This window comes from Tenrec ecaudatus, chromosome 2 (assembly GCF_050624435.1).
Source record: "Tenrec ecaudatus isolate mTenEca1 chromosome 2, mTenEca1.hap1, whole genome shotgun sequence".
Lineage (NCBI taxonomy): Eukaryota > Metazoa > Chordata > Mammalia > Afrosoricida > Tenrecidae > Tenrec > Tenrec ecaudatus.
The window spans coordinates 217198608-217220698 of record NC_134531.1 but is presented as its reverse complement, the minus strand read 5'-3'; the positions used below and the strand labels follow the sequence as shown (position 1 = coordinate 217220698).

The 22091-nt window shown below is 44.7% G+C and overlaps 1 protein-coding gene across 1 annotated transcript in view; it reads right to left on the bottom strand.

Annotated features, from left to right (window-relative positions):
- Positions 1–20032: 20032 nt before the first annotated feature.
- Positions 20033–22091, bottom strand: part of KCNJ6 (potassium inwardly rectifying channel subfamily J member 6) — a 118344-nt gene continuing 116285 nt past the window's right edge. The window contains exon 2 of the mRNA XM_075543365.1: positions 20033–20358. Coding sequence (XP_075399480.1) covers positions 20033–20358 — 326 coding nt within the window. The remainder of the gene's footprint in view (positions 20359–22091) is intronic.

Genomic DNA, 22091 nt, shown 5'->3' with positions numbered 1-22091 from the left:
CCTAGCCAAGCAGTGAGTGTCTAGTCACAAGCACATATGTAATGTAATGCTCTGTGGTTTTTAAACATTTTTTATTTCTCCTTGCTTCTGCTCAGTTTTCAAAATTCATTCACTCATGGAACACATAAGTTGAACCCTGAATGTAAGTGGAGCATAGCTTGCCTTGAAATACATGTCCAGCTTCTTTTTCACTCCAGAGAATTCTTGTAACGTTCTTTCTGCCAGGTTCTAGTCTCCCATCACATGCTTTCCCTCCTTCCCCTGGCCGTACTCCTGATGTAGCAGTGAGCATTTGTGAGTTTGGGGTTCTTTGGCTTCCACCTTCTCAGTTCACTCCAGTCATCCACAGGCTCGTCTAATTTATGGACCAGTCAGGGATTTCAAATATGAATAAGGAAACTCTAGCACTTGTAAGAAAATGCCACCATTCAAATTACGTGTACTCATTGCTGTGTCCTCGGTGGAAGCACGCTTCCCATGGGCACGGTCATCGTCCCCTAAGGCTTCTGTGACAGGACTCCAGAAGAGGATGTCCTTGAGGAGCTCAAATTTGTTGACTCACAATTATGGGGGCTAGAAGTTCAGAGCATCCGCATGACCATGCTCTTTGGTTCAAAGGTCAAAATAGGGTGCTGGGTCAAAAGGAAGTCCTTATCTTGTCTCTCTCAACCTCTGCAGCCTCAAGCAATTTTTGACAAATCTTGGCTTTACCTGGTCTCTTGCCCCTTGTGTGTACCTCTCTGTTTTACTAATTATAAGACACCACTCAAAAGGGATTAGGTTTAGGACCCACTCTACTCTGGTTGTTGTTTATTGCTGTTGAATTGTTTCTGACTCACAGCAACCCCATGCCCAACAGAACAAAACACTCCATAACAAACCTATGATTTCTAAACAATAGAACACAATACAAATATTCTAACACTCGCCATGTATTCTGAAGGGCGATTGACACCAATCATACAATGTGCTTTCTCCAAGACCCCGACAATTCAGTCAATCAACTGTTACTGCTTATGACTTAGTTCGGATATTTCTTCCTCAGGCAAGATGACCAGTTAAGTTTTGGCTGCTAATAATATTTACTGTTTCCACTGTCTTTAAGAACCAACTGTGGGTTCAGATGGCAAATGTTTAGCAGTAGGTTTTCCAGAGAGGATCTGGGAAGCTCTGGTTTCCAGTATTTGCCATTTTCTGTGATATAGATACTTGCACCACGACCAATTTCAAGCTACCAATTTAACTGTGAAGTTGGGAAGAAATGTACTGCGGAACTCCATTACACGTTTGTTTGTTTGTTCTCCAAATAGATAGGATAGATATAAATGACCCAAAAAACAGATAATAGTAAAATAATTAGCAAGTGATATGTTTTGAACCATGTAACCCTTGTGTCTAATTTATTAGTTATAAGTTTATACAATTTTCTTTCTAATAATGGCTGCATCTGACAGCCAGCTGGCGAAATCCCTGCATATTTAGCCATCAGCTCTTATGAAGTGGCTCAAGTCAGCTACAGCGTATCACTGGCTGTAATGGCACAGCATTCTGGCTTAGTGGAACACTGCCTCAAACATCAGCCTCATTCATCTCTTCTTATGCTCTCCAGGTAATCCGTTATAGAGACCTTTCCTTTTTTTTTTTTTGAGACCTTTCCTTTTTGCTTTAAATGTGAAAGGAGGTAGCAGTGGATGGTTGCAGATAGTTAATTTACTCAGCTGTTAACTGACAGGGTGTAGGCGTATGTCCTCAGGAGAAAGGCCTGTGATCTACTTCCAAACAACCAGCTACTGAAAACCCTCATGGAGCACAGTTCTTCTCCAACACCCGTGGGATTGCCAGGAGCCAGGAGCCACTAGACAGCAACGGTTTTAGCAGTGGAGTAGGAGTTAGTCTTCTGGGAGTTGGAGTCCTCTTCTTATGCAACTCACTTTTATCTTCCAATCTTCAAATATACCATTTCCACTTGCCATGTCTCTGGGATGGCCTACTTGCTGCCCGACTTGATGGTCAGGTTGGAGAAAGACCTAGCTGGATCTTGTGTTAGCACAGTGACCCTGCTGAGGAAGTCAGCCTCCATCACCAGGAGCCAGGATTGCGCCCTAGGCTGGCCTGGCCCCTTGGCTAGGCTAATGCTCTGTTGCATGCCCCTTCCTGACTTCAGTTGAATGACTGTCATCACAGGGTCTGTGATGGTTGTTATTGGCTTATCAATTGTGGTAGTTACATAATCTGGTGTCAACTTGAGACTTTCAAGAGTGAAGGGGTGGAATTTAGCCTGTCAATCAGGTTGCAGCTTGATGACCTCATTTGGAGATGCTATTAAGATAAACAGCTCACTGGAAGCCAGATACACTCTCTCCCTGCAAGACACTCCTGTTGACAAGCCACATGGAGCTCTGCTGATGACATCCAGAGCCCTGGCGCTGGAGGAGCCACGTGGAGACCCGTGCCAGCACTGAGATGTTTCCACCACCACCGATCCACTAGACTTTCCACCCACTGGCCTGTGATCTTTCTGCACTGAGCATCATTGCATGTGTTGCGTGAGTCTGAAGAGGAATTTACAGACTTGTATCAGACATAAGGGCTAATACTGGACTTATGGATTTGATCTGAACTGGCCTGGAATGTTTTCTTAATATACAATAACTCTTATATAAAGCTCTTTCTTACACACATATGAATGTCTGTGAATTTGTTTCTCTAGTCCACCCAGACTCACACACCCATCATCCCTTTCACCCTTTCAATACGAACTAAACCCTGAGCCCCTGCCATTGAGTTGGTTCTCTCATCTAGTTGAAGCTTGGTTGTTGTTGAGTGCCATCAAGTTGATTCAGGCTCATAGCCACCCTGTGGACAACAACGAAACACTACGTGGTCCGGCACCGTCCCACACTTGTTCCTATGCTTCCGCCTATTGTGGCAGCCATTGTGTCACTCCAGCTCACTGAGGACTTTTCTATTTTTTGCTGCCCCTATACTTTACCAAGTAGGATGTCCTTCTCCAGGGACCAGTCTCTCCTGACAACGTGTTGAAAGTACGTAAGATGAAGTCTCGCCATCCTTGCCTCTGAGGAGCTCTCCAGCTGTACTTCATGCAAGACTGATTTATTTTGCCATTTGGCAGTCTGTGGTACTTTCAACATTCTTTACTAGCACCACAATCCAAACGCATCGATTCTTCTGTTTTCCTTATTCAACTTTCACATGCGCACGAGGTAATTAAAATACCATGGCTTGGGTCAGGCTCGCCTCAGTCTTAAAGTAACAACTTTCTTTTCAATACTCTACAGAGGTCTTGTGTAGCAGGTTTACCAAATGCTACATGTCTTTTGATCTCTTCACCGCTGCCTCCATGTACATTGATTGTGGGTCCCAGCAAGACAAAATCTTTGACAGCTTCAACCTTTTCTCCATTTGTCATGGTGTTACCTATTGGTCCAGTTGTGAGGACTTTGGTCTTTTTAATATTGAGTTGTAAGCCATACTGAAAGCTGCAGTCCTTGATCTTCATCAGCAAGTTCTTCAAGTCGTGCTCATTTTCAGCAAGCAAGGTTGTGCTATCTGCATATGACATGTTAATAAACCTTCCTCCCATCTCAATGCCATACTCTTCTCCCTATAGTCAGTTTTCTCTGATGCTTTGTTCAGCATACAGATTGAATAAGTATGATCAGAGGGTGCAACCTTGATGACCACCTTTCTTGATTTTAGTGTAAACAGTAAAGTGTATTTTGTCAAAATGTCGCATGATGAAATTTGGTAGAATAAACAGTTCCATAACACATGAGGAGTACCTGATTTGGGCAAGAAGCTACTGTACTTGACTGATAACTGGAAGGTTGGTGGTTTGAGTCTACCCTGAGGCACCTTGAAAGAAAGGCCTGGTGTCCTACTTCGTAATAATCAGGCACTGAAAACTCTATTTTGACACAAGTGAGCTCACCATGAGTTGGAACTTACTTGACAACAACTGAAAAATATATGCACAGTAAATGAAAATAGCATTAAAATAATTCTCAGCTGGCAAAGAGATGTTAAGAGTGGTCATTTTTAAGGAGAAAAAAAAATCCAGTTATATGTGCTAAATTCAACTGTGCAGTGACTGAATCAGGAGGAAGATGGGGTTTTCTATTCCCACAAAGAATTACAGAATTGGAAACCTATATAGGCAGTTCTGCCATGTTTTATAGGGTCTCTATGAATTGGAATTAACTTGATGGTAGTGAGTGAGTGTGTCTGAATGGCAAACTCTGAATATGCTCTCCTATTTTCTGTTTTTTTTTCTTTCCATCCATTGTCCACCTCTTCGTTCAAATGTATATTGAGTACCAAGTAAGCGCCAAGCATTATGGAAGATGCTAATGAGGAACTTGTTCTCTACTGGGGAAGCCTGACAAGTTTGGGCTAGAATCCAGCTTGTGGAGTTTGGAAGACCTACTTTAGGAAGATGTGCCAGGGGGAGTTAGGGAGGATGTCTGCGCTCACCGAGTCACTACAGATTCATATCCCAGGAATAAGTAATGATGTTTTCAAAGGTTAGGAGGTCTAGGAGGGCATGCCCATCCTGGGAAATTGACATTTATTAAGTGTGATAGTTAGGTTTATTGTGCCAACTAGGCTTCCATAGGAACATGTGGGTGGAGCATAATCATAATCAGGTGGCAGTTTGATTAGAGGATGATGAGCTAAATGGCTTTTTAAGGCTGGCCCCCTTCCCTCTTTCTACCTGGTGGTCAGACCAGTGCTCTGCTGCCTGAGCTAGTCCTTTTCCTTAAATGTGTGCTGCACTACTATGTGCTGAGCCAACCTCTGGATCATGTCACCTTGCCATGCATGCATTGCTAGAGCTTGAGTTCCATTGAGACGTGCTTTGCCATGCTTCTTGAGGATCATTCAGACAGCTTCCCTAAGCTCCTGCACTACTGGCCTCTGCAACACTGCACCCCCTTGCTTGTCTTGCCTGAGGACAGACTTCGAGTCTGCTTCCTTGACTGTGGACCAGCAGCCCACGTGAGTTCAAGGACCTTCAGTATATTAACTGTTCCACAAAACTGAGTTGAACTGAGCTTTCTGTTCTGCTGTGTGGACTAATTAGCTGTTATATTCTCTCTCTCTCTATATATATATGTGTGTATGTATATATATGTGTATATGTATATGCATATATATATATATATATATATATATATACTCGTGAATGTCCTGGTTTTGTTTTCTCTAGAGAGTCCTGGCTAACACATTTAGGAAGGGTGATGAGGAAGAACATTGGCCTGTGGAGGGTTTTGCATGTTGAGGAATATGCAGCTCTTGGTAGGATAACTGAGGAGTTTGGACATTATGTTGCCTAGCAGAAGTAACTAAGGAACCCTGGTGACTGTGACTCAGGCACTGGGTTGCTACCTGCAAAGTGAGTGGTTCAAATACATCAGATACTCTGAGGGAGCAAGCTAAGGCTGTCTGCTCACATAAAGATCTGCTCTCTTAGAAACCTTACCTTGTGTTGCTGTGTTTCATAATTGACTCGATGGCTCTGGGCTTGGTTTTGGCTAGGAGCAGTAACTAACTTGTGTGCTTTCACAACAACTGTATCCTGGTTCTTGCATTTGAGGAACAGGGCTCTGAGCCTCCACTCTTGTTGCAACAGAGAAACTCCATATTGTCTGGGTTATATTTTAAACCTGTGTTTGTGATTTCCTTCAAAGTATGAGACAAGTGCTAAGTGACAGGTTGCTAAGTCCGTCAGGCACAGTACTGATACTGGGAGGGGGGTGGTGACATTAGCAAGTGTGGAGTGAATAGTCGGAGTGTCCTGAGGGTTTTGATTAAACCTCTAGAGAAGAATGTATCTTAGGTATATGAAGAACTCTCGGTGCGCAAACAGTTAAATGTCTAGCTACTCCCCCAAACATTGGTGGTTCTCACTGAGGAACCTTGGAAAACAGACCTGAAGATCTGGTTCTGAAGGGTCACAGGCATGGAAGTCCTGCAGGCACAAGTCTACACCCTCCCATGCAGGTTGTCACGAGTAAGGAATAACTTCACAGCCACCGGAGATGTTGACAGCACTTACCTTGCTCATGTTCCAGTGCGAGGTGACTAATGTATCATTCTGACACTTGGTTGAACCCAGAGGTATTCTTCCTGCTTTCCCAGAGGTAGGCATGTTGGACTAAACCATCGTGTGTGTGTGTGTGTGTGTGTGTGTGTTCGTTTGAGGGTCCGAATGGAGATACTGCTGTTCATGCACAACGGAGAACCAAGAAGATGAATGTTTCCTTACGTCAACATTGAACTTTATCACTTACTGTTATGAAATCCCTTTGATTGGACATTTAGAGGTGTGGAAAATGGCCACGTGCACCTCTCTTCAGGTCCCCGAGATGCTTTCATGCTTTTAAATTCCGTCAGCTGCAAAATGCAAACAGGCATAGAATGGGTCTCACCTGGAGGACAGGTGTGTGGACCCATCACTAGAATGTGACCACAGGCAGAGCATGGGGATGGGAGAGAGACAAGAGAGGTGGGAGAGAGAGGACAGCCATCTAGTCCAACAGACGCATTCTTGGAATATGGGTGGCCAGTCAGGCGTCCCAGTGGCCAGATGCAGTGCTTTGAAAACAATGCAAGTTCCTGTAGAGAAAGGTAGACTTGTTTTGGACATACACGCAAAATAAGAAATCAAGACCATATCAAATTTTTTTATTGTTCCAGTCAAAAAAAGAGGAACGCCTCAATATGTAAACAGTTTCCCTAACACAGCGAGTTCTTCAAGATATAACTGTTTTTAAAGTATTATTCTAAAAAATTTTGGCATTGTAGTGAATTTCTCAATACATATTTTTGTGCTTTCATAGTTGGCATGCTTTCGTCTCACTATCCGTGCACAGAATACGTGGACTCGAGTGAAGGGAGTTACAGAATGACCGGAAGTGGGGGTCAGGAGCCAAACCAGTACTTTAGCCCTCCCTGACATTCCTTTCCCCCACCAAAAGTTTGGGGGAAAGGCTGGCAATACTGACTTCAGAAGCAAATCTCAGGTGCCTGATCATGAAGAAAAGCAGCCTCGGTTGGATTTATGAAAGAGGGCGTACCCCATTTTCTTCCTGCTTACCTTGTTTTCTGGCTCTGCTCAGAAAACTTCCAATTATTTTGTGTATTGTATTGGTATCTATAAATCTGCCCTATAATAACCCTTGCTTTATGACTTCTTGGGGTTTGCTTGCAGGGAGCTGTGACAAGATAGTCACACTCCACCAAAGAGTTCTGCTTTTCACAAACACACGCAATCAGTCAAAATGCTTCCGGTCTTGACAAGGAGAGTTTATTTTTGTCTAGTGGAATTTATTTTTTCATTTAATCCTGACTACTTAAGAGCCTTAAAACTTAAGCCTTAAAACTTAAGGTTCTTAAGTACAACGTAAAGTACTCTGATGGGTTAATTATTAACGGTCTCCATGCAATTATTTCCTCAGTTTTTGTTCCTTGGTCTAGAATTCAAACTCTTCTAAAATGTAGCACCAGTTGGCTTTCTCAAATGTTTATTTCATAAAATCCAACTATAAACTGACGGACCCCATCTAGGCTGACCAAGGTACCATTGGGAATCTATCTTTGGGCCTTTTCCCATGCTGGTCCCTCAAACTGGAACACCTCTGCCTGGCCCCCCGGGATCCCTACCTTTCAAACTTACCTAGTCCTTCAAGGCTCAGGACATGTGTCCCTCCCTTCCTCCAAGGCATCATTCTTAATCTGCGCCCTTTCTATCCCATAGCTGTTAATGTACCTATCCATCTTTGCATTTGCTTAGCTCATTCCCCAAACTAGATTAAGTTAATGAACTCCATTATGCCTGGATTTCTTCATTTGTGAAGTGGGAACTGATATTTCCTTGCAGAGTTTTGTGTGGTTGGATGCACTCGGGAAAGATTTGTCACAAAGGAAGAGTTGGTAGCGATGAGATTGTAAGCCTGTTGAGGACAGGGCAAGTAAGCAATGGCCTTTAGGATCTCTGAAGTCCCTCACCTGGGACACTGCCTGCTGTTTGCAGAGGGTCTACTAGGTGTTTGTGGATCGACACTAGGCTGTTGCCAGTGTGTATCCTTGAGTTAATTTTGAGTCCTAGCAGCCCCAGGTGTCAGTGAGTCCATGTTTGGAACAATAAGACATGGGGCACTGGACAGCTTTCATACTCTTTTGAGTGGGGTTTTGTCCTTATTCTGGATTAGGTGACTGTGTTGGTGCCCTGGAATGATGTGAACTTGGTTGTCTTATAAAAGATAACCTTTTAAAATTTATTTCTAGAGAATATACATTTTACCAATGACTCGGGCTCTTAAAAAATATTTCTGGAGACAAAATGGATGATCAAGTGGTCTGTGCCTTGCCACTTTCTAAAGGCTTACTCTGTGTCGGAATTGACTCGGCGGCAGTGAACTTGAGTTGAGTCTTCTCTAGGAATGGATATTTGAGCTGGGACGCTGAGCTGCGCTCAAATCACTTCTCCAGCTCGACGACCCAGTGCTGCGAGCGCCGAGTTCTGCGCACTCTGAACAGTCCTCGTGGTGGTCAATGGAAACACAAAAGCCCACAAACGTGCAACCCCCAAGCCAAGTTCAGCCTTACTCTCTGTTACCTACACTTGGGATTGAAAAACGACTGGAAATGTTGGCATTGCTATGTACTAGTGAACTTCCCAGAGTAATTCTTCATCTGAGGCAATGGTTCACAGAATGACAATTTGCTTGATAAGGTCAAGGGAAAAACAATTCAGGTCTTAAAGAAGACAAATACAATTTAGTACCTTTGAATTAAGAGTGCCAGAGGAGAAAATTGTAATATGGCTAAACTAAAGCAGTTGAATTAGAATGTTATTGGGGTTTGATTTTTTTTTTAAACCTCGCTACGGGGGCAGTTCTCCTTGTCTTGCAGGATTGCAATGAGTCAGCCTCAATTTGATAGCACATAGTAATGGCAACAGCGATGTTCTGGGCTTCCTGCGTGGTGCAAAACATTCAGTACTCAAATGGAGTCAACCCAAAGGCACCTTGGAAGAAAGGCCTGGCTGTCTACTTCCCCCAAAAAATCAGCCAATGAAAACCATATGGAGCACAGTTCCACTCTGACACAAGTGGCGTTGCCCCTAGTAGGAGTTGACTTGATGCCCATTGATTTAATTATCTTTCGCTTGGTGTGGAGTTGAAGTGTTTCTGCCTCTGGCCTCAGACACACTCTTCAAGCAGGGGAAAGCTGGATCTGGTCTCAAAGCAAGTTGCTGGAGCTGACTGACTGAAGTGTGCCTGCAGGTTCAGGCTGGGTGCAGCCAAGCGCAGATTGGATATCGGTGAAGTCCACCTTCAACTGGGATTTTTCCTCTACTACAGAAGCGGCCACAGTGCTTTAGGGAAGCCCCTTGTTTTCTTGAAGCTACTTAACTCTCCACTTACCTATCCGCTAGCCATTTAGTGATGGGAGAGGAGAGGGGCAGATGCTTGTGGTGGGCGAAGGGTGCTAAGAGAGCAGTGACGTGTCACATCCCCCAGCAAAGCAATCAGTGAAATGATTTTTAACGCCAAACACAGACCTGATAGGTGCCTGAAAGAAGCAACGACGAGGTGCTTCAAATGCTTGTGAGAACAAATTGGTTCAGAGTGGTTAGATGATTTTTCTAAGACCACACAGCGCATCAGGGGACAGAACTAGGACCAGAATCCCAGTCTGCTAAGTCTGAGTCCAGTGTGTGTTCCAAATAACGCCCGAAAGGCGCCTCTGTGACCCATAGCCTGTGGATTTAGGGACGCTTAGGGACCATGTTAGCACAAATGCCTGAGCAATGGGAAGGGAATGTTCTTCTTAAAGCTTTGGTGATGGTGGGGGGATAAATGTGTGTGTGCATGTCTGCGCATACACGTGTGTATGTTCGTGCAAGGTGCATATATGTGTATATGTATATTGTGTTTGTTAGGCAGAGTTCACTGTGATGGATTGGAATGAGGGACTGGGAACACTGCCCCTGCAATGTGCAATATGCACACCATGCAGTGTCCACCTATGTAGTGTGCAACAGATGTCGAGGAAAGAATGCTTTAGGGAATAAAAGAAAGAAAAGCTCTTTGAAGACACAAATAGGGGAAACACATGATAACAAGTCACATGTCTTCTTGCCTGTTGTAACGGAATCAAACTCTGTTACTTCCAACTCACTCAATTCCAACTCACTCTCGGACCGAGTGGACTACTCCAGAGGGGTTCGGAGACTGTAAATGATTCCGGAAGTAGACAGCCTCATCTTTCTCCTGCAGGGAGACTGGGCGTTAACTGGTGACATTGAAGTTCGCTACCCCGCACTTGTACCCCAGGCTCCTCCTGTTGGTAGGGAATTAGACAATAATCTAGAAATACAATTATCCACTATGGTTCTTTGGGCTGTGGCAAGGTCTCATTGACCTGAAAACACCCAAGCAGGCCAGGTCAGACACACAGATCCTTTGCGGCCATGGGATCTGACTTGGTCGGACTCATGTACGATGAGCCTTGAAGGCTACTCCCCTCTCTCTGACTGTTGGTTCTGGCAAAGTGCTCCCCATCCTCCCGAACCACCACCACCTTCAAAATGTCCATGAGATGCGTGTCCAGCCAAGTGCTGCAGTGCTTTCTCAGTTCATCATGACAATAATTGTGAGGAGGTCGCTATGGGTCGGAACTGACTTAATGGCATCTGTCAACCACAACGCTTCCTGCCTAGTCAGCGGGCCAGGATGCTGAAGGCTTGAGCACTGAACGACACTTCCCATTTCCTGACAGAGTAAAGGGGGCTGTCAGGCAGGTGGGAAAAGGCCACTTCAAAGACAAAGAGTTATAAAATAATTAAATGCCAGCTCCTTGGACATCGGTCCATCACAGGACGTCAATTCAGTTTTGGAATCTTTTTTAAAAATGGCAGATGTGTGATTTGTGTGTGTGGAGGGGTTGCTGGGAGGGATGGTGGTTTAAAGAATAGCTTTGTCGGGCCATTTGGCTACATAAGTGTGTGCCATTTGAGGAACAAGAGAATTTGGAATGTCCTTCCCCTGGCATGCTGACTGAGGGCCTGTTTGCCTGGGAACTGCCCTCCTTTTCCTTGGTTGTCTCCAAGCTGTAGGTGTGGAGTGGTCTTCGGGAGCCCCAGCCCCTGCGGCTCTACCAAACCAAGCTTCTGAGGAGTCTGCAGAAAGTGGTCCACGTTGATAGGCTGGGGGTTGCCATGGAGGCAGCTGTGTAACCAGGTACCACATGGGTGCTCTTTTTTTTTTTTCCACCACAGCACAGTCTGTGCAGACAGTGGGGGGAGTTAGGACCACTGGGCCAACACAGGCTGCTACTGGGTCATCATTTCAGACTCCTGAGAATGTGTGAGAGTGCACTGTTGTCCCTGTGTGGCTTGAGTTTTCGCACCAAGAACTACTAGGCACAATACTCAGGACCTTCTTTGGCAAGGTGACCAGTCTAGCCATACGTTACGAAAGACCGGAAGACCTCACTGGACAAGCTGGTGTCCCCATCTGACTCTTCTTTTGGCATAAGACCTTAGCTTATACTCTACTCTCTGTAGTCATTGAATTATAGAGGCCCAATGGTTGCTTGTGACCTCTCGACCTGGCTCTGGGCATGAACAAAATTTTCTGATGTTTTGATTTCAAACCGCAGATTCTGAACATATGATATCCTGGATTAAAATCAGTGATGTGCAATTAGTGGTAGGATCAATGCCCCGATAATAGGTTTCTAGATTGTGAGGAAGGGACCTGGGGGTAAAAGAGTTAGGTACCCCGTTGCTAATGGAAGAGTTAGTGGTTCAAATCCACTAGCCACTCTTTGGGAGAAAAGACCTAGCTATCTCTGCCTATACAGATTTATAGTCTAGGAAATCATATGCAGCTGCTCTGCCCTACAAGGTCATTCTAAGTCAGAATTGATTTGATAGTACACACCAAAATCCATGGACTGTGACTGGGTGGTCCAAAATATTGAGAACTTGACTAGTAGTCAAAAGGTTGGAGGTTCAGTTAGCACTCTATTACTGACCAAAAGATTGGAAGTTCAACTCCACTGAAAAGGTGAATAGGAAGGAAGAGCTGGTCATGTTCTTCTAAATTAAAATCAAGTCCCGGAAAACCCTGTGACACACAGCTTTCCCCAGACACACATGGCCTCACCTTGAGGCAAAGCCAATTAGATGACAACTTTTTTTTTTTTAGATTGTGACTACGACTCAAGAATGTAATGAACCTTCGAGGAAGGTGCCAGGAAATCTACCTTTAGGAATGAGCTGAGAGGGGAAACGCAGGAAGCACAGCTGGGAAGCATGAGAATCTGCTGTCTCTGGGGACAGGACCAGTTGTGCCCTCCATGTTGACATCCACAGGAGTGCCTTGCACACAGAGATGAGATGCTGGACACTGCTGTTTTCCTAGGACGGCCCTGTCGCAGGATAAGGAGGGCTTGTAGGGTTTCTTGACCATGTTTTATCGGTCATGGGAAGGTTTGCCTGACAAGTATTCCAACAGACTTGAAGAGCGAGAACACGATTGGGCTATGTAAGGAGGGGTGGGGAGTGCCTGAGTTTGCGCTCCTGGCTCATCACTACATCAGAAAAGGTGACGTGTTACCTTATTTTAATAATAACTGAAGTAGTCACCATGGGGAAATTAGAACGTTTTGGCCTGCCATATACTTCCTCCACTTATGTGTTACTCTTGCCTTATTTTTACTGACTGATGTGCAGGAGGGGCACCCAGTGTTAAGGAGATTCTAGGAATCTTAATTAATTCCGGTCGTCTCCTTCCAAGGAGAACCATTATCCTTGACTCACGTGAGTGCTCTGTGGGGCCAAGGGGGCTGACTAAGGTAGACTTAAAGCATACATGTCTCCAGCTGAACCTTCTTGCGGGGGTTGGGGGCGTCGGTCCTTATCTAGAGGGGCAGGACCATATCCTGAAGAGAGTGGCTCACGCAGAGAGCCACAGCAGGTGTGCATGGTCAAGGTTTCTGGACAGCCCAAAGATGAACCAGGGGCAGCAATGCTGGGATGGTACCTGCTGAGAACAGATGGAAATCTGTTCAGGTCATAAACAGATCATGCGTGGTTGCTAGGAACCCAGCTCTTTTGTGCTCCAGGTGATCTAGATCTGTTAATCACAGTAGTGGGATAAAGCCACATCAATAGCTTCTCTAAGATATTCAGTCTGAACTAGTCAAAGCCTGATCTTAGGCTCCTGGAATTGCTTTCTTCTTTGGATGGATAGGTTCCTATCAGAGTCTCTAAAATGATGATAAGTTACCTTATTTATTTCACTAGTTCTTGTTGGTAGCAGATATTTACATTGCCTGAGACAAACAGCCCTTCATATTGTGAAGAAGATTGGCAAGTTGGTATCACAGTATTTATGATCAAGGTGAATACAATGGGCTTCTGAGCCTTAATCTTGACATGGCCGATTTTTCTTATCATCAGGAACAGTTCATTTTCTGAAGTCAAGATTTGTCAACAATGTGGTCATAATTCTCTGGCCAATCACAGAAAACCTTAGGGTGCACATCCAGGGATGTAGTCTAAAAAGAACTTCATATGTACTATTTCCATAGGTGATACATCCCTATTCTTTAATCATGTTGACCATCCCAATGAACTGTTCTTGTGTGTCTTAAAGTATTTTGACTTCCTTTCCCCAGAATTCTCTGATTTGAGTTAGGTGGCTGCATGAAGCTTTCTTCTTACCAAGGCAATAAGGCCAAGTAGAAGTTTGACTCCTTTTACATTAATTTTTAAGTTTTATGGTGTTGAACTTTGCAATTTTTCTCCCACTTATTTGTTATGGTGTTCCATGTAGTCAAAGGGCCACACGCTTTTGCACGGTCTCTATTGCAAAACACCATTACATAGTGTCAGGTGAGGGTCAGATCCACAGCAACAGCCATCACTTATCTGTTGGCAAGACAACATCACCAGGATTTGTTACACAACTTTTTTTTCGTGATAAAGAACCTCCCTTGACTGACCTAGCTCTGGCATTCTAAACGCTTCCTGGGACTATCAGCTTAGGATCCTTTAGAATGCCATTTAATATCGACTTATCTAAAAGCTTCATTGTCTGGATTGCCTTAATCCAACGCGTCTGTGCGTGAGTACCAATCTTTATATTGTGCTTCGGACCTCAGAAAGCGGCGAACAACCCAACAACCCGTTTTACGACCCTTTCTCCCTGAGCTGTGTTCTAAGAACCTAGTGGTTTTCCAAGAGAATCATTCTGTCCTCTTCTTGTGTGTATATTTGTGTGTGTGTTCAAATTCCAGCTAACGGCAGGAAAGAGCCCAAACGACAATTAAACATGAGCAGAAGTAGCTCCAGGCTGTTTCATCACATTCCTCTATTGTGGGCCACAGCAAACTAGTGAGAAACATAGCACTCATCCCCACAGCCCATTAAGATCTTCTCCAAGACTGTCCATACAAGAAATACCACGTAGACAAGGGACAGTTGGCTTGATGTGTTGCCAACTGCTGCCAAGTCCAGCTCTACTCCACTGAGCAAAGATCAGTGGTCCTGCTGTCTACCTGGTCAAATGTCCACGGGGACCAGGGAGGCAACCCTGCCGTCACGGAGCGGGCTGCTACCATGTGTTTATTATAATGACGGGGTGGTTTTAGCGGATCCTTTTCAGAGCCGGTGATTCACCTTATTGACCCCTCTGGGGAATGACTCTGCAAAGGAGAGATGGTTTACCTGAACCCTCAAAATCTTATGTAGCATTTGCCTCAATTACCCAAACTTAGGTCACTTTTCTCTTGAGCAGACCTAGGAGTGACTTCAATAATTAATACCGGAAAAGAATCAATTGTCTATGTTTCCCAAGACCCTCTTCATGGTATGTCATGTAACACAGGCATCAGCAAACTTTCTGTAAAGGATCAGGATTTAGGCTTTGCTGGAAGGACTCAGCTCTGTCAGTGCTGCCACTGGGTGGGGCAAGTGGTTAACATGCTCGGCTACTAACTGAATGGTTGGAGGTTCAAGTCCACCCAGGAGCTTTCTGGAAGAAAGGCCAAATGCTCAACTTCTGAAAAATCGGCCACCGAATCTCCTGTGGAGTGGATCTCTACTCTGACACACACCAGGTTGTGAGGAATTGGAATTGATGTGATGACAGTTGGTTTGGTTGGTCAGCATCGTGCGAGAAGCAGCCACGTCAATACAGAAATGAATGCGTGTGGCTGTGTTCCAACAAAACTTTATTTACAGACACTAAAATTTGAACTTCATTGGTTTTTTATATGTTGCAAAATAGTCTTCTTCTGATCTGCCCGCTCCCACCCCCCACCATTTAAAAATGTAAAAATTATCTATAGCTCACAAACAGTACAAAATAGTCAGCGGGCCAGATTTGGCTACCCATTTGGTTTGTTGACCCTTTGCTTAGTAGAAAGAACTCCCAGTTTAGAGCATTGTGACTTTCTATGACTTACTGACCTTCCAACTCTGGGAGAATTACCTAATTTTCCCCAACCCCCTGCTTTCCTGTCTACAGAATGGAGATGGTGGTATGGAAGAAGTTTCCATGGGGGTTTAGCATTCACTGAGATCATTCGATTCTGCCAATGTTCCACAGTACCCTGTGGTGTGGGCATCCTGTTATTTTGTTATCGTTGGACACACAGTGCTTTGCAGTATCTCTTATCAGCCTCCTGAGAGCTTCGACCTTCTTCATCAGAAGCAAAGGGCAGAAATATGAGTAAGGAGTGCATTCTACTCAATTTTCAATCAAGTGAAACATTTCCTTGAATACAGGGTGGCCATAAAAATCTAGAAACAGGTTAAGATCATTTCATTATATTGTAATATCAATGAATCGTGTGTCCATATTTTGCCTATCTGTTTTGACCTTCTAGCCATCCACTGAAGGAAATAATGCTGGGAGAGAAAGCTCATCTTGAGTGTAGGACAGTTACTCTCGGCTACCTTCCTGACTCTTTTCAGTCATGGAAAGCCCAGGAAACAAAGACTGACAATGAGCCAGACTTTTGGCAAGCCTCCTGGGAACTGGCTTCCTATGTTTATTTTAGTTGTATTCTCTCTAATCACCCGGTTAATCAAGTGATTTTTATCATTTTCTGGAGCATTCAGGAAGCCCTCTGAGTGCATCTGATGCGCGCTGTCTTTGTCCATCAGCTTGCCCCTTAGTCAGCAGTTTCTGAGCACCACAAAGATGCTGACTTAAATCTAAATTTAAAAAGCAAGGCCGGAGGGGAGGTAAGAACCCTGAAATGCAGAGAATGTGGGGAGGGGGGTGAGATAAAAGAAAGTTGTCTTGGAATCTTAACATTTTAGGCTCTGAAATGAAAGTCATAAATAACTTTTAATTAGCATATAATGAAAAAGAGACAAGTCAGAGCCTCGGTTTGTTTAAACCCGCAAGAGAAAATTGTGCTTAAGAAATACATTGACTGTTTTGGAGTTGGTAGCTGGAGTTCTGATAAGGAGAAGCTGCTGAACTACGCACAGACTTGGAGCTGGAGAAGGAGGGTGAGAATCAACCAGAGGGGCGCATGCAGGAGGGGACTGAGGGCAGAGAAGGGCCCATCTCGTAGGCAGAGAGTGGCAATATAGTTGGCCAACCAAGCAGGAACGGAAAAACAGTAATTCGTAATGTGTGAATGCAAAGGAGGAGGATTTGCTGAGGGATGGCAGAAAACATAACCAATTTTATGAACTACGTAAAGTTTACTGATAAATGAGTGGGTGCTCTTCCGGTTGGGAAGTACCTTAGTGGCTCATGATTCTTGAAGAGGGAATGCGTTCAGCTCAACGTGCCCTGTTCCCCAGGACCACCTTGCTCTGGCAGATTAGGCTCCACCATGGCCGCCTGCAACCCCTAAATTCAATATTCTCCATTTCTCAAGAATCCTGACATGCTTTTGGGCAAACGTGACTTAAACACACCAAGCAAACAGCTTAACTACCAAACTGAGAGTGCCCCTCATGAGCTCTGGATATCATGGCATTAAAATAGGTTTGTTTATCTTCGTAGAACTTGCTTTTCTCGCAGGGTGACAGCAGACTGGAGCACTGGGTGTCATGGCGTAGAAGGGGTAGAAACTGAGGCCTTCGATGAACGGTCTTAAAGCAAAACAGTGTTCAGTACTTGCTGCTTAGAAAATTCAGACTTAATTAACTTCGTCCAGTTTTACATTGTAACAGGTTTGACACAAAATACACTGTTCAACTGTGTTATCAACAATTGTAGAAAAATAGACCTGTTTGATAGGGACTTTCTAGTAAAAGGTTCTTCTGGAGCTTCCTCGTTTAAAGATTCAGAGGCTCAGGTTACAAAAGTGAGATTTGGTTCGTGTTCTGTCTCCACCCACCTGGACAGCAAAGAGAGCAAGGACTGGTGACAAACCTTCCATCCCTGGGTGCCCTGTCCCGGATACAGAACTGACACATGCGTGTGACTCCTGGGTGGCCAAGGCTCTCCGTTCAGTTGTGCTGAAAGGCAGGCAGCAGATGGCCAGGCCCTGAGCTGCTCTTCAAAAGACAACAGAGGTGGGTTGTCCTTTAAATTCTCTTCGGAGATTTGAAAAGGCCCAATGAGTCTTCAAGAGCTAAGTGAACAGACTTTTCACAGTTCTATGCCACCTTGCTTTGTGCTACCTATACCCAACCGTACAACCCTGCTGCTGCTGCTGCTGCTGCTGCTGCTGCTGCAGGGGTTAATGCTTCTATGAGGGCCCTTGATGAGCTACCGCTAAGGTAAGGCCATTGTACCTCCCCACATCCTTGCAGGAAGTGTACTCCTGGACCACAACCTTTACTGCAGAGTGTGGGAGATGAGTAAAGGACTCCACAGATACTCAGTGCAAATAAAAATAAAAGATGAAATGCTGGCCATCAGGAAAGGGCCTGGCCAAGAGTGTGTTTCCCGCAGTCACTGCTAAGAAGCAGTTGTCCCCAAGCAAGGTCTCTGAAGTGGGGAGGGAGAGGCTCCCCTCCCCCGCCCTGTCCTGTGGTAAATTTGGGAGCCACTTTCCTTGTCTCTGGGACATCCTTTTTAGTAGACCCAAGTCCTGAAAGCGCATCAAAGTCCTGTGCGATCTGGGCAGCGGAGGTGAGGGGGATGGAGAGGGACAGCTAGTTTGATATCTTTGACCTACATGGTACAAAGCCTCAAACTGAGCCCAGCTGTCGGAGCTGAAAATAAACTTGGATCCATTCAATGAATATTTATGATGGGCCACTGCGTTAAGGAACAAACAGTTTATAAATGTGAAATGAAAGTGAAAGATCCGTCACAGTGCAAAATCTCCACCTGCCCCTGAGTTATGCCTGAGTCTCTCTTTTTTCTTGTGACACTTAGAATTTTCAGTACAAATCACCCTTCCTTCCTTCCTTCCTTCCTTCCTTCCTTCCTTCCTTCCTTCCTTCCTTCCTTCCTTCCTTCCTCTTCCTTCTCTCTCTTGTTTCGTTCCTTCCATCTCTACCTAATTCGGAGGAAAAGGCATTGAGGCCGCAGTTCTTCATTCGCTCTCTCTGGCGTCGGAGACACTGGATTTGGTTTCTAACCTGTGACACGGCGCCTCTAGGAGAGATTGCTTAGACGCTCTCCAAGATCATTGATCCGACCTTTGAAAGCAGAACTGTGGTCACTTCCTAAGCATTCCACAAGTGCTCACAGGCACGCCCCCAGGGACAGGCCAACCAGTATCCTCAGAGCGCAAGACAGAAACCAGGGATGGGGAGTGATGGTTAGAGAGCGTGTGTCTCATGTAAGGCCTTCCTGATCGGCATGCCTCGAGACCCAAGCCGTCTTCTGTGAACGTACCATGCCTATCTTCGGGGTGCCTGTGGATTCTCATCCCCACAGAGTGGAACAGCAGGAGAGTTAGTGGTTTTGCAAAACAGAAGTTCCCCCAACTATTATCCTACAAAGGGTGAGCGCTGATGTGAAAAGCCTGAACACCATCATTGGTGACATGTGGGAGATGCCCTCTTCCTGTTATTCCGCAGGCTAGTCAGTGAGGCCCTTATTATCTTAAAAAAGAAAAGACATCAGTTTTGTAAACATTTCACAGTATATCAGCATATTGGTAGTGGGTTTTGCCATCTATTGGACCTCTCAACTTCCCCAGACCTATGGCTTATTAGATTCACTAAAAGGATCAGCAAGGGCCTCGGGAGGTACCTTAAATGGCTGCCAATCTGGGACACAGGATGAAAGGCCATGCACTAAGGGGCCAGCGGTCAAGGGGATTCAAAATAATCTGGAGAACACAGACATCAGAACAGAAATGTCTATGGGACAGTTGGGAATCTTTTTTTCCTTTTTAAAAATTTTTTTGCATCTTATTTCTAAAGTTATATATCTAAACCTACATTAATTATACATCTATGTACATTATTTAAGAGTTCTGTTCTACAGTACTTTTGTACATGCGTGGTTTTATTACTAACTGCGAAAAGAAAAATAATTACATAAGGCAGTTCTATGTACAGTGTTTTGTCTTGAGCTCACCTGGGCACAGTTACTACAATGCCCACACATGGCAAGCACCTCACCTCTATATCGAATGAATGGAATCTTGGAATTTGAGGGCTATCTTCAATGTCTCACTGTATGAATAATTAGGCACCCGAGACTTTTCTTGCTTTAACCAGGTAATATCTGTAACACACTCTTCGAAATTTTCTGGTCTTGTGGAACGTCTGCAAGTGACTGGCTTCATTGGGTAGGGGTTGGCTGGAGGGTATTCTGGGAGGAGACCCAACTTGGGCTACAGTGAGGGCAGCTTGCACCTTAACCAAATCCATGTCTCCTTTATCGATCTGAATAACTGAGAGAGGGCAGGTAGATATTTTACACCTTGAAGATTTGGTTGCTGGTAATGGCAAAATAAAATAGAAAGAAAGAACAAAACGTGAGACAGAAAGAAAGAGAATGCGAGATGAGAAACAGGTTGTGTCGGGGAAAGGAGAAGGGGTTGCCCAGGCGGGGGACTAAACTTTGGATTCACTCTCTAGGTTTGCCACATCACCATTCCTTTCCGTTTGCTCCTCGGGGTTCTTCTCTTCGTCCTCGGTCTCCAGTTCCGCATGTTGGTTGAGTTTGCTGGATACGGACCAACTCAGGGGCAGCTCTGCCCTGCTGGCCAACTCAGCCAGCTCTTTGGCGCTGAGGGAAGGGGTGCTGGTCTCGTAGGTCTCATGGAAGCTGTTATAGTCAACTTCGTAGAACCCGTCCTCCAGGGTCAGGACAGGGGTGAAACGGTAACCCCACAGGATCTCACTGGTGATGTAGGAGCTTCGGGCTTGGCATGTCATCCCTGCAGAAGAAAGAAGAGAAGGGATACGTAAGGACGTGTGAGTGTGGCCTGTCCAGGGCCCAGGAAAGGCAGTGAGCCTGACAAGGCTGTCATGTGCAATTGTGAAGACATGGGTCCCAGTTCACATAACCCACGCCTGGACACAAACTAAGAAAACCTGTGCGCGCGTGCGTGCACACACACTGGTGCACACATGATGTGGCTGTGCCTCTTCTACTTCTTGCTCTGGGAGAATCCTGAGGTCATGACTTTGACCTTCTTCCATGATTAAAGGCCCAGCAATTTTGCCCTAGACCTGACTAGACTTCCCCACAGACCTCAAATGAAGTTTTGCTTATGGAACTGTACTTCAGATACATTTAGGCTGGAGGTTACTCCTGTGGTGACAAGCTGGCTGTGTCTGCAGTCCACCCTCCCATGAGGTTCTGAGGGATACTTCTGAAGTCTGGTGATGACACTCGTTCAGACGGTGCAAAAATATAACAACAACAGCAGCAGCAGCAGCAGTATAATAACAGTCCACCCACCCCACTGTTCAAGAAGAGACAGGAGCCCTGGAGGCATTGAGGGTAAGCTGTTCCTCTGCTAATGGCAAGACCCTTCTTCACACTCACCAATTGTTGTGGAGGAAAAGATAAGGCTGTTTACTCTGGAAAGAGTTAGTCAAGGGCATTCACTCTATTTAGGGTTGACAATCTAATGACAGCAGATAGAAGCCTCTTTCTAATTTGCACAAAAGTGCCATATGAGTTACTGGCAGCCTGGAGTTAAGAGCAACTTTCACTTCAATGAGAAATGGTAGAATGGTAGAGACACCATCTATCTCCTTGGAAACAAAATCTAGGCAACAAGTTCGTATGATGGGAAATGCCACTTGGACATTTTCTCTGAGGCCAGAGGATTCTCTTGGGAAATGTCTCGGGGAAACAGAAGCATTCATTCATTCACATACACAGGGCTGACTTCTCCATTGGACAAGGAAGTACAATACCTAGGGGCCATGATACTTCTAGTGGCCCAGAAAATGCTTTAATTTGTTTTTAAAATCAGAATTGAAATGCAACATTTGGATAGAATAAAATGTTAGTATATTAACTTTTATATCATCACTGTTAGAGAATGGAATTAATTAGAACAATTTTTGATGGAAAAAGGAGCTCACAAAGAAGTGTTCTGAATCTCTAAAAGCCGTCATGTGGTTTGGTGTTCATTCACGTCAGCAAGAATAGAGGAACAGAAAAACAAAAAAGTCACATAGGAAACTAGTATTAACATAGCAGATGTAAATCAGTCATGACACCACATGTAAAGGATATAAACATTTGAATCAAAAGTCAGAGCTGAATAAACAGTATTGTCCAACTATGTGCAGTCTATCAGAGACATCCTTTACACTCACTCCTTGCTTATGGACGTGGTTGGGTTCCAAAGACCAGGTCATTGTGTAGAAACAGGCATTATGTAGAAATAAACGTAGACCACATCAGATCACAAGATGAAGGATGACTACATTAGTACATAACTGATATACCACGGGGACTCATGGCCCAGCCAAGTTAACACAGAACGGTTACCATCACAGCGAGTGTTAATTTCACCCTGTTACTACCAGATGTGTGCTATTAACAAGCAAAAAGGTTGGGTAATAGATTTTTACTATCGTCAAAAATGTGAAGCTTTGAATAGCAGGATAGCAGGTAGATAAGGGATAGGTGTGTATTAATAAACACACA